The sequence below is a fragment of the Ptychodera flava genome, chromosome 5 (assembly GCF_041260155.1).
Source record: "Ptychodera flava strain L36383 chromosome 5, AS_Pfla_20210202, whole genome shotgun sequence".
Lineage (NCBI taxonomy): Eukaryota > Metazoa > Hemichordata > Enteropneusta > Ptychoderidae > Ptychodera > Ptychodera flava.
Window position 1 is genome coordinate 11439152 of NC_091932.1, and position 12765 is coordinate 11451916.

Below are 12765 nucleotides of genomic sequence, written 5' to 3' on the forward strand. Positions count from 1 at the left end.
CGTCTAAATTTTAGGAAAAAGTAAAGCATGTTTTTATACATAAATCAGTCATATATATGAATTTGTGTTTACAAAGTGTCAAATAATACAACTAAAACTAAGAGTTAAAATATGTAGGTCAGAAAGTAAAAAATATCTCATATGTCATTGTCCTCATGTAGAAATAAGAAAACAATGAAAGCTCATCTTTGCTTGTTTACATACCAGTATGTGGTATTGTATGTGTAAGTAACAGTGGACAGGAAACCTTGTCTGTTGACCTTTGACATCATTTCCTTTCTGAAAGAAAGGGTTGGCCATGTGCATTGTATTGGTAGTCTCTGTGGGAGTGTTCTAATAGGAGGTCGACTAAACTGTGAGTTGGACATTTTTCATGTGATTCTTTATTTCTCACTCATAACTGAAATTTATATGATGATCTCAGGTATCATAGTGTGGTATGTTTTAACCTGAGGATTTCACATGTGTATATAACTGGGCAAGAAGCAGTAATTTGTCAAGTTTTGATGTGAATTGATAATTACGGAAGTGGAGTCGGTAAGGCAGGATGTCATGTACAGTATTGTCATTGGTCCAGCAAATATCAGCTGGTTTCATTTGTGTCCAAGTTCAAGCCCGTCAAATTGGCCACATATTTTGAAGCCACATTTTCATATACCAACAGTGTCTTTAGTTTAAAAACCTTTTTGTAACCAAATTTTTTAAAGAACTGGGTGTACATTTAGCTGTGGTGGTATCAACTACTTGAACAAGCTCATTTGTAGAGTGACTCCACCTTGCCTTTTTCACACAATTTCTGATGTTATTGTTATATTCACAAGTTACATGTACATGAATTGGTAACTTGAAACAATGATACCACTTGAAAAAAGAATGTTGATTCACCTACATGTACATGTACTTGTAATCTGAATTTGATTTCTGTACTTAGTAATCTGAATTTGATTTCATGAACCATCTCTGACAGCATGTGTGCTATTTTGCAATAGATACTACATGAAAATCAGCTTATAGTACAGTCATTTGTTGCCCATGATGGACTATTGAATTTCTTCATTCAAGTTTTCCAAGGTGAAATACTGTGTGCTCAGTGGCCTTGCTCCCATTTCAATTACAATACATGTGATTGACATTTTAATGCATGGGAGAACTTTTACAAGTTTGTGATAAAGTCAGGCAAGCTTAGCCATTGTACAGTTATGAAAACACTTATTATGCCAGCATTAACTGCTAATAAATTACCCTTGAATTCAACACAATACCATAGTCAACAAGTTTAATGGTAAATATACCTAATATAGATATACATCACCTGTATGTGCACATTAAGTTTATGACAATATCAGGAAACGTGCCAACTCTCTTCATATATGGTTTATATGATGTTTCTGAGCATTTAGTACCTTTTCAATCTAAGTGATAGGAGGAAGGTCTTGTTTCTTGTGACTGAAGGTACATGTAAATTATTCTTCTGCATACATGTGTATTAGGAAAACAAGTGTGCAGATTCATGACCAACTATTTCACCAAGGTCAAAGCAATCAAAGATGGCTACTCTCTTCAACCCAAAGTTCACATGCATTTTTCAAAGTGTTGACTGCTGTATGAGTTCGATCTATGTAATTTTCTACCAGTCTTGATATCTATATCAAAGAATGAAGTCAGAATCTCTGTGTCACACACTTCTCAGGGAGTTCATTGTACAGGCAATACAATTACATGTAGTGAGCTTCTGTGACCAATTTGACCCCTAACCCTTGATAGTATTGTGATCTGTGCCTTTCATATTTGTTCCTACTAGGAGGTACTTGGTGCTGATTTCCAGCACAAAATGGCAGCCCTTCAGGCACTGTTGTCAGCACTTTCAACCTCTGAATCACCATACATTTTGTGTAATCAACACACAATACCCAGCTGACATAATAGAGTTAGTTGCAGTGAATACCCTCTGAAATTCCAATTTTATTTTCCTGTCTGTCTCTATGTTGAGATAACATTACATAATAAATGGTGATCCGTTTGATTTGAGAGAGCTGAACCCATTCCGGTGATTTGGGAATTCTGTCCCAAGCTGTCAGTGTCATTTCTCCAACAAACCTAACTCATGGTAGATTTGTCTTCTCTGACAAATATTGGTCATGAGTACAGATCAGAGGTCAGTATCAGTTTCCAATAATAGAGGGATTATCTGTTCTTCTCCTATACATCTACTCGTCTGACATTTTCATTTGCTACACTGCACAGCACTGTCATCAGTGTTCCAGGCTCATTCATTCAGGGGAAAGTAGCCAGATGCCCCGTCAGTTTAGCCTTGTCCAGCTTGATAGAAAGATTGCCAGATTTTATAGGAATTTGTGTGTAATTTTTATAGACTCATCATGCAGCATGTTATATATGCATGTTAGACACAATCATTGTATCACAGAGAAACAACACAACTCTTAGTGAAGGCATTAGAATGCACTGTACATGTAAACGTGAATGGTGTTACTCTCCTGCCTTACCATGGCAATCCTTTCAATGTCACCTCTACTGCCATTTTTCTGACTGACCTTTCAATTTAAGTCGAGTTGAACTAACAAGTAGAGCATAGACTGAAGTTCAAAGCAATGTTTGTATCTGCAATACCCAGGTATAACTAGCTGTATTTCAACCCCAAGTTTGGTATTGCACAGCCATGGGGGTGGTGGGACGAATAATATTGATGCATTTCCATGTACTACACTTACACTGTAGCAATTTGCTCCTTAAAGCGCAGTGGTCGTCGCGCTGCGCATCCTCCTGAGGGGGTCCCCCTCTGTTGTAAACAAATCCAAGAACGCCGCACATGTTACGGGTTGATTGTAATGTTTGCGATATTGCCGCTTGTAAAAATGGCGGCTGATCTGTCACAAGCATACCAACTAACCAAATGTAACACGCAATAAAAGGTCAATTAATCTAAGTTAAATATCTGCTGAATATTGAACAATAATTGCACGCTGGATTGAGATCACATTTGATCATGATTTTCTTGAATCAGTTGAATGGGGCTCGGCTACTGTTATCGCTCGAGCCATAGAGCTAGACGTACACATGTACGCCAACAGATTATCAACGACCGGGCTCTAGTTTTCGACATCGCTAGCAAGGACGAGAGCTTTCATTTCAAGAGGCCCGAAAGGAGTACAAAGACAACAACCCAAACTACAGAAATCTACAGCTCGCAGAGCAATGCCCGCTGCAGCAAGAAGCATCTCTGCATCTGTTCCGTTCCGTGCTCTGTATGAACGTCCGTGTCAAACCGGGTATATGGCGCGCTACACTCTGCTGTGGAGAATCCAACTCAACTACAAAGTTTACCCCGTTTGGGGGTGCAAACGAGAATTCCGAGTACAGGTATCAAGTCAAGCGAAGGACCTTTCATAGGTCTTCTTGTTATGTGGGGGTTATCTCACTTGAAAGAGGATTCAGACCTACCCGGTAATCAGGAGGTACAACAACGAAGTTTGCCCAGCACCGGTAGGCCTACCCCAGCTAGCGGTTGGATCACTGCCATGACCGTGCACAGGACCGGGGCACAGGATCTCTCGATACGTCTATGCACGGTGTATAGCCGTGCAATTTTCCTGCCAAATGCCGCGAAAACCCGCTCGTTTTGTCTATTGTTTCCTGTCATTTTACTATTTCTTACCACGTAATACTAGGAGAAGTAAGACATGGTGATCAACAGTTGGTTGTGGGCCAAGTCGTCGCGGGCCGGTACGTGTGGGACCGGATTTTCTATATCCGTTTACGTCAACTAGGTGACCGTCTTCCAACAACATCTCTCGTGTCCTGCTCTGGCTTGCCGATCATGGTCTTGAGTGTAATTTTTGTGTTAGGCATTGTGCTTGTTGCTGGTCTACATATATAGGCAATGTTGATCATTTTAGTTATGCATTTTCACTGTACTGTACGTACATAGCATTGTGTACAACCAGCGTGATCGCGCGCGATCAAACCTTTTTGTTCACTGTGTCTGCGTGCAGTAAACTCAGCGACATAATGTGCTGAGTGTAGTGTCCCAATGTTCGTAGCTCTACACGAGTTTATAGATAGAAATACACCACAGAAGTTCGTTTCCGATCTTAATATTTTACTATTGCATGATGTTGAGTCTTACAAAGGCCTTAACAAAGTGGGGGACTGCTCCCATCTCACTCCTATTGAAGTTGAGAAGACTTATTATGTTTACAAAAATTTATGTTTATCAACAAAAAAATCACGCACGCGCAGCGCGACGACCACTGCGCTTTAATATTATCATGCATCATTTTTCTTGCCTATGTATGCACAAGTACATGTACTTGTGGCATATAAAGTTATAGATGTAGCTATTTTGGTGTACATGATGTGAAATAAATAACGGTTGTTACATTGTGAAGTACATGTAAAAAACAATATCGCTCACACATAAATGTGCAAACACGATTCTTCACAATTATGTAATGCTTGTCATGATTTGGCTTATCAGTCTGGGCATGTCTTCATCAATACATAAAAGTATTTTTATTAGTAAATGTGAACAAAGTGAAATTATACTATTATGCAAATGAGAGAACATTTGCAGAAACAATTTTCAAATTTTCAACAGGAACATAATTACAGTGTTGAATCTAGGATCTTAGGATTGGGGGACATTTGGGCCCACTGCCTTAAATTTTGGGGGACATTTTCAAAATTTGGGGGACAATTTTTTGGCAGCAAATTTGCATATTAATCTGCATATTAAATTAGCATTTATTTAAAATAAGTCTATGAAGTCTTTGTACATCTATTCAAGAATATAATTGTTTTGAATAAAGTATCACAAATTCACTCACATTCATAGAAAAGATGCAGCACATTCTGTTAGTCTCAAGAGATAATTCTTTCAGTATTATGCAAAAATACAATTGACAATTTCCCCATAGTGAGAAAAGTAAGTTCATTTGTCATTTCACAGCTCTCATTGATAGAGCAGGACTTTTTTTAATGACTAAGTAGTCTCGATCTCTGCAGCAGTAAGTTCCCATAGACATAAAGGGTAACCTAGGGAGTCCAGAGTGATGACGCTTTGTCCTAAGCAAGTTTGGAAAATGGCCGACACCATGTGCTGCATCGAGGCAAAACAAACACAGCACAACGTCCCGACTCTGACAATGCAAGCCGTGCAAGTATTAGTAAATGCATTCTTACTGAAGAACTTGACATATGACCCGTCTGGTATAAGATCTGAATAGATATTCACTGTTGTTCTCGCTAGATCGAATTTCTTGGCAAGCCATGCATGCGTGACCGTGGCATAACGACTTTGACAAACAACATGAACCAAGCTACGTCTAGTATCTCGATCATGTGGACACATGAAATGTTTCAGAAAATTTTGGAATTTGGTTTGATTTCCGCTTGATCAAGAACATGTTTTTTCTTTTTGAATGGAATAGGTGTGTTGGCTACATTTTTCAAAAACCTTTCTGTGTGAGAGTTAGTTTGAAATTACTCCCGTACGTGAATTTTTTTCTCGTCACGGCTGTCAGTCAGTACATTCACAAACAAGTTTTATTGACAATGTAACAAACGCAAATGTCATTTCAAAACGGACGTGTGCTGCTAAAGTATTTATAAATGAAATCATTGGTAACATTCTAGCAAAATATAGCAAATCATCACGCAAAGTGGTTACGTTTAACAATGAAAGAAAACACACGTTGACCTATTTACAGACCCCCCCCCTCATTGTGAGTGCGCCCAAAGTGACGCACTGGGTAGATTTCAGAGCGGGATTTTTTGCTGAAACGCGTCAATCCCGCGATGGCGCGCTCTAGATTCAACACTGTAATTCACTTTCACTTCCTTTGTTTTGTCATCATTTCAGAGTCATAATATGACGTTACATTTATCAAATGAATACACACAGAAAATGCAATACTATAGGTTTATTGCATTTTCTCATGTGCCATATGATGCATATGAATACTCAATCTTTTTAGCTGTATCTTCCATGTATATTTCCATTTCTATTATTGGTGGATTTTTCGCCAGGAATGACTTGATCGTTTAGCATTCAATTCCCTCAAAAAGTATGATTGACTAAATGTCAGTGCCTCACCCACATGTGTACTTGTATGGTACTTTTGCTGTAATAGTGGTGCATGTAACTCTGACATCTGTACCAGCATGAAATTCACAGCAGTTGGTGAAATGTTCTGGGCAATATGTAAACGTGACTAAGATAAAAACTACAAAAACATCTCAAAGGTCAGATGTTCCTTACATAAACTTGGTAACTTAGGTAAAACCTACTTGAATCTGCAGGAAATAAAAGAATTCTGGTAAAATAATAGAAGTAGTTGATGACACAAAGTGCAAAATTGAAAGCTGATTGAATATGTCACATGAAACAAGGAAATAGTGGTGTCAATACCTTGTTGGGTGTACATGAAACAAGGTTTTTCAGGATATACGTGCCAGTCACTGACATACACGTCTAGACAGCAGTTTCCACAAATTTCAGACATTTAAGGTAGTATGCACCTCGAAAATGAAAGACTTAAACTTTTGCTCTAACTTTCCTCAAGGAATCTTTCAATCATTCTCTTTCAAAATCAAGAATAAAAATAGGGGGTCACCGTGCAAATTTTGGTACGAGAGAAACAAATTACCCAAGATTTACCGATATTAGAAATTCAAAATGGCCGCCATCCCTGTGTTAACTCTATGGAGAAAAATAAAAATTTTCGAATTTCGAAAAACTAAGCCGGTGAAAAGTTTTCTTTAACCAAGAGCTTTAAAATGAACCCCCACATGTGGTATATCAGAAGAGAATTGTAAAAGTTTGAGAGTCCGAATGTCTGTCCCCGAGGTGCGTTCTACCTTAACTGCTGACAAGATATTGAACCAGCTTTGTTATTTCATGTAAATAATACATATCAGAAAAGGGAGCATTTGTCATGATAAAGGTGGCAGAAAGTAGTTCTAGTTTGACAGCAAGTATAATAATGGTAAATTTTTCCTGAACTATGAACTGTGTCGTGTAAGTTACCAGGTTGTCAGTCTTCTGCCTATTTATGGTGTTAGTCAGTCATGGTGTGGAGGCAGTCATGATTAGTGAGTCACATGATGAGTTTTATCAATTCTCTGCAGACAACTCCTCTGACTAAATTTAAACCTTGCACTGCAGTTATTCATACTGGGCTCAGTTTCTTGAGTGTATGTAGGCACTGATGAAAGCACAAAGATTTATTCAGATTTTCAAGGCCTTGATTTATTATATATGTATATCTGTAAGTTTTACATTTTATTATAAAGCAACCACGAAGATGAGACAATTTTGAAGGAATATTTGGAAGAGAATATTAAAAAAAAGACCGTTGGAATTAGGGACTGTCCTGACAAATTTGTTTTAACTGAATCAGAATTATGATACTCAAATTTATAGGAAGCTGGGTGTGTTGACGTTTGGAAAGTGTATATGGTGTAGTCATGCATGGTCAGAATTCCTACCTTCAACTGAAATATCACCATCTCATAATGGGTGATATGATATGATAATTTATTCAGTAAATATAGAGGCCTCCGGCCTTATTTACAATACAGTACAAAAAATAAGAAATAAGTTTCGACACAGTGAGGCGAAATGTGCATGAAACTAAACAACATGAAATTTACAGCGGTTCGTTTCTGAGTGACTTTTCTCTTGACTTCAAAGCGTAAAATATAAACTTAGATAAATTAATTAAAGTATTTGGGTTCTTTGATGATAAAAGAATTGAAAATTTGCTATGTGATGGGAACTCCCAAAAGAATGATGGTAAAAAAGCTTGTCTTAAATTATGAAATACAGGGCAAACTAAACAGAAGTGAAATTCAGTTTCCACCTGATTTAATTTACACATCTGACATATTCTGCTTTCTCTTGGAATTTTCTCTGATCTTCCACTTTCGATGAGAAGATTGTGTTAGAGACTCTAAATTTACACAAGGCTCGTCTCATAATGACGGCCTGCAAGTCGTGATTTATAAATCTAAGTATTATATCAATGCTGTTTACAATTCAGGTTTTACAAGCTCATATGCAATGCAGATTTCACCAGTTGGAAACTAAAAAGTTACATGTGGAAAGCATGTCGTGTCTAAAAAAGGCAGATCTATATTTAGTAGATTGGAAAAATAGCTATTGAAAAGCTGTTCTTCTGTAAAGGGTCAACTGGATCAACTCTAGTAGCAGTATAACCATTATCGAAATTTGTCAAAATTTAAATGTTGCGAAGGAAAAAATAGATTAGTACCTTCCACATGTTACTGCGACATAGGAAGTATATTTGTAATGATACTTCCATCTTTGTGAAACTTGGCGTCATCAAATTTTTGAATCAATTTGCTGTCAAGTGATATTTATGTATCCGTTTCTGTTCAGTGGATTGACGCCCACCACTGGTAATATTGTATTTGGTAATAGATTCTATATAGAGGACTCCCATCTTTAAAAAGTATGTTATGGTTGCTTTCAAAAGCCATCAATCAAAGGTCAAACATGAGCAGATGAAGTGTTGCATTTGTTGATGGAGGATGGCCATCAATTATTTTTTTATCAAGCACTTTCAGGAATTATGTCTGATTTTAAACGCCCACTACATACATATACACCATACATCATGCATAGTGTGTTATATGCCAAGAAAAGCTTGTCAAATTCTCTTTATAAGGGGTTAAACAAATCAGCTTCAGCTATTACCAGAAAAAATATGATTTGCACTTTCCCTATTAATGTATGTCTAATTACACATCAAGCTGCTCCTTAAAGCTTTAAGTTCATAGAAATTTATTGCCCTTGGAAGCTTTCAACGCAAACATGTAGCATGTACAGCTGGATCAAATCATGTTGTGAAAATGTGCCCCTGTCAACTTAATTGCTGTGGTATCAGTCAATCATTGTGCTTTCAACCAACAACGTCCAGATACATATACCATATAATAGCAATGGAGCGCATTCCAGAATACAGTATCACACCCTGACTACTGCAGTATTGTATAGAAAACCTATGCTGAAAAAGTCATGTTATAGCATTACAAACCAATATGTGTGAATAAACGTGTGCACAGAAATACAGGATCATATGTTTATGTACATGATTTTGTCTGTGCCACAGTCCATTAAGGTTTATTATGAATCAGTACAGATGTATAGATCATGTTGTGCCTACCACACAGGTACGTGGAGAATAGTACATGCAAGATGGTTCACTTCTTCAGAATATTTGAAAGCCCCATTTTGATAAGCCAGCTCATTCAGGGGTAATAAAATCATAAAATTTGTTCAGCCAGACGAACATTAGTAATTACAAGTATAAGAGAATAAGAGCACAATCATATGGAGTTCAAAAATGCATAGATTTGAGTTTTTAAAATGAAATCAGTAATGGTTTTTGGCAAAATGTATTTACTCAAAATGTTGATGAGCTTACAATACTATTACCACTAGATGGCAGACTTACCGCCCACAATATTTGCATAAAATACAACTACATGTAGGTCAGAATGCCATGTGTTAACCTCAAAGCAGAGGCACACTTGAGGCCCTAGGTAGCATTTAACAAGGCGTGTCAGTTTTCCGTTTGATACCGCAGCCAGTAAACATGTCATTCTCAAAATTACAAAATCATCTAAATGTCAGAGAATCTCAGTGTACATATGTAAGATGATGATGATATTGATAACTTAAATGTAAATTCAGTGAGGTACAGGAAATCTAATCTTGGTCTATACTGTACACTGTCTCCTGTAATATTTCATTGTAGGCACATGTACTGTAGTGTGGTGAGGTTTAGAAAATGGCATGTAAGTTTTCTTCACGTACATGTAGTTCTTAACTTTCTCCAGATTTGCTGGTACAGTGATGGGGACTGACCCTCTTCTGAGTCCCCAATGTCGTTGCTGTAAGAATTATACACCTGTTGTACAAAGTCACAGACTGGTCTAACATCTACTATGTTCACACAACAGAGTGAAGTTCACCTCTTTACTTGGCTTGATTTAAAAAAAATGTGAACATCTTATGGTGGCCCTTGGTTAGCCAAGTTTATGTTTGGTTGGACAGATGGGTTCACACTGACAGTGACACAAATTTTAGACCAGGCCCAAATTGTGTTTGTGATTGGTTTAGGTCCACCCTGGGCCCAGCTGATGCATGTTGATTGAAGTTGATTGTAAGTAGTCCAGAGGTGGGAGATTCAAATACAGTGTGGACATAGCCCATTATTTTCCTTATAGAACGACAGGGCAGCCTAGGGGTGGCCCGAGGCCTAAATCTGAAATACTTATATAACCAATGAAAACAATTTGATACTTTTTCTAACTGCCCCAGCTGAGATAAATCAGATATAGCAAAATTTGTGCCGTTTCATATTCAGGCTAGCCAGAATCGCTTACATTTTAACAAATTTAATGCATGTTACATGTTAAGAGTATATGGGTGTCTCTGTCTATTTTATTCAAACTACATGTATCCTGAATTGTGAATAAAACACGAGAGAGACACGCATATACTCTTTACATGAGCTAAACCTATGCACACCATCAGCTCATTCAAAGATGAAGTACCATTGGTTACAGAATGTAGATACCTGTTAAACACGGAGAAGTGGACCAGTCACAGACAACCTTTTAAGAGAGCTGTTGGCATCCCCCTGAAAGTTCTGTGCAAGTTAACAAAAGAGTTGCTTGTACATAGTATGTGTAATTTAAGGTTGTCAAAGGTTTCAGCATGCATGCGATGCCACCCTAAATTACTGAAAATTATTATAATTATATACATGTTACAATATATACATATTAACTGGCCATGAGGGACTGTGAGTCACCCTCAAAAAGCGAATGTTTCCCTGAGGCAGAAGACCAAGGGAAACAGTCTGTTTTGGGGGTGACTCACAGGCCCGAGGGGTGAAAGACATATGCTGTTGCCCTCATGGCCAGTCAATATGTGTTTTATAACACACCTCATCCGTAGCAATGCATAAGAACATACCATACACAAAATTTGTTGCATGTAAGCTTAATATGTTGGAGTGGTTCGGCAAGAAAAAGTTTTTCCCTACAGGGTCCCAGTACTTCTGCAAAACATGCAATGCACCTTTGATTATCGTTTTCATCTGTTTCAAGTCCTTGATGGAAACCAGAGCAGACGACATCTTTGTTTACATTCCAGTTTGCGCATGCGCCAATGTCTTTTTTGACGTCAGTGGATATTTTTCGAAACTGATCCCTGGCAGGCAACAGTTCCGCAAAATGATGCTTGTTGATGTCGTTTATGTGGATCAGCACAAAAAGAACACATCCCATCAATTGGCGAATTAGAACACAGACTGCAGATGAGGTGTGTTATGATATGGACCGATCTTAAATGTAAATGTGCATGTACAGTTGAAGTATCTTCTCAATGGTACAAACAGCAAAGAGTCACTCTGGATCGACTATGAACCTGTACAAACAATACCATCCCATAGGATTAATTACCAGGTTTCAACAGCTATACATGTAGTTGTGAAAGGTAGTTTGTTGCAGTTTGTTCTGACATGTTCCAATTCCTCAGTGAAAGGCTGTTGATGTAAACGTTTTGTCTTTCTTTCACATTTTGCACTGTGACAATGGATGTCTTTAGGAAATCCTTCTTGGAGGGAGAGCTGCATTCAGTTAGTGAGCTGAATTTACATGCACAAATAAAAATCATTTTATGAGAGGTAAAAGTATGAGATTAAAAGGGTGTCACTTTTGTAGCTTTTGCAATTTTCTTTAAGTCTGCAAGTGACACAAAAAAGAAAACTCAGAAAATGATAACTCTCTTTAGACTGAAATCTTATCAAAACCATAGACCCCTGGTCTTTGCCAAAACAAAACAGGTGCAGATTCAAGTACAGTTATGCAGTTCAACTTTTGGAAAAGTACACCACCAGTGTGTAGATTTGCATGATAAATGGTGTATCCACACATTGTCAGTATATGTACTATGTGGTATGTTGACCTCATGTATGTCCATGCTGTGTAACAGGTGTTACGTGTGCTGTCACTGGCCTGGGGGAGCTCTGTTGAATTTTTATCAAAGCAGTGTGGCCATTGTGTCTGTAAGTGCTGGAATGGTTGCTCTTACAGAGCCAACATTACATTGAATTGTCATCCCAAAAAGGAAAATTACCTTGAGGCCGGTGCTACACACAACAGGCATATGTTTGTGTGTGGTCTGTTGAGCATTCAGCAGTGGTTTATGACAGGTTCAAAAACGAAAATTTACCAGGATTTGAGAGCTGAACAGGTACAGTGTACACACTTTGTGCCACATCCTCATCAGCAGTGTCAGCTGCCATTTCTGAAGGCCAGTGCAATCTCCTCATGTCATAAGGTTGCTTCCATGCTATATACATGGATATTATGAAGAGACCTACATGTATCCTCATGTAACAGGAATCAATTCATTGCATATATTTACTTTTGATGGCTGGTGATGCCCAAAATGTTGATTTTGTTAGTTTACATGAGTGTGCCTGCTGGTTTGATGTACCACTAGGTGTGTATGATTGAACATGGGGCGATTACCATTGAATCACAGCACAGTGTTTGATCTGTAGAACAGATAATGCAGTACCTAAACCTTACATCTATCATTCAGTCAGTCAATCCCACGTGTATCCATGTACCTACATGTAACCTCCAGTGTTGTTATTGTGGAAGAAGACACCTCTCTTCAGCATCGAATGGATTCAGATTGTGTCA

The 12765-nt window shown here is 37.9% G+C and overlaps 1 protein-coding gene across 31 annotated transcripts in view; it reads left to right on the forward strand.

The window, feature by feature from the left end:
* Window positions 1–12765, forward strand: part of LOC139133009 (microtubule-associated protein RP/EB family member 3-like) — a 67125-nt gene that overhangs the window by 35657 nt on the left and 18703 nt on the right. For 8 of the 31 annotated variants that reach the window (XM_070699364.1, XM_070699373.1, XM_070699378.1 and 5 more), the window contains exon 1: window positions 285–355. The exons of 19 other annotated variants lie outside the window; for them this stretch is intronic. Coding sequence is in view for 1 of the 12 variants with exons in the window: in XM_070699358.1 (XP_070555459.1) it covers window positions 2139–2155 (17 nt within the window). In the remaining 11 variants the exon portion in view is untranslated. Of the gene's footprint in view, window positions 1–284; window positions 356–2028; window positions 2156–12082; window positions 12308–12765 lie in introns of those variants that run through there. 4 more of the 31 variants (XM_070699358.1, XM_070699379.1, XM_070699381.1 and 1 more) reach the window with 4 other exon arrangements.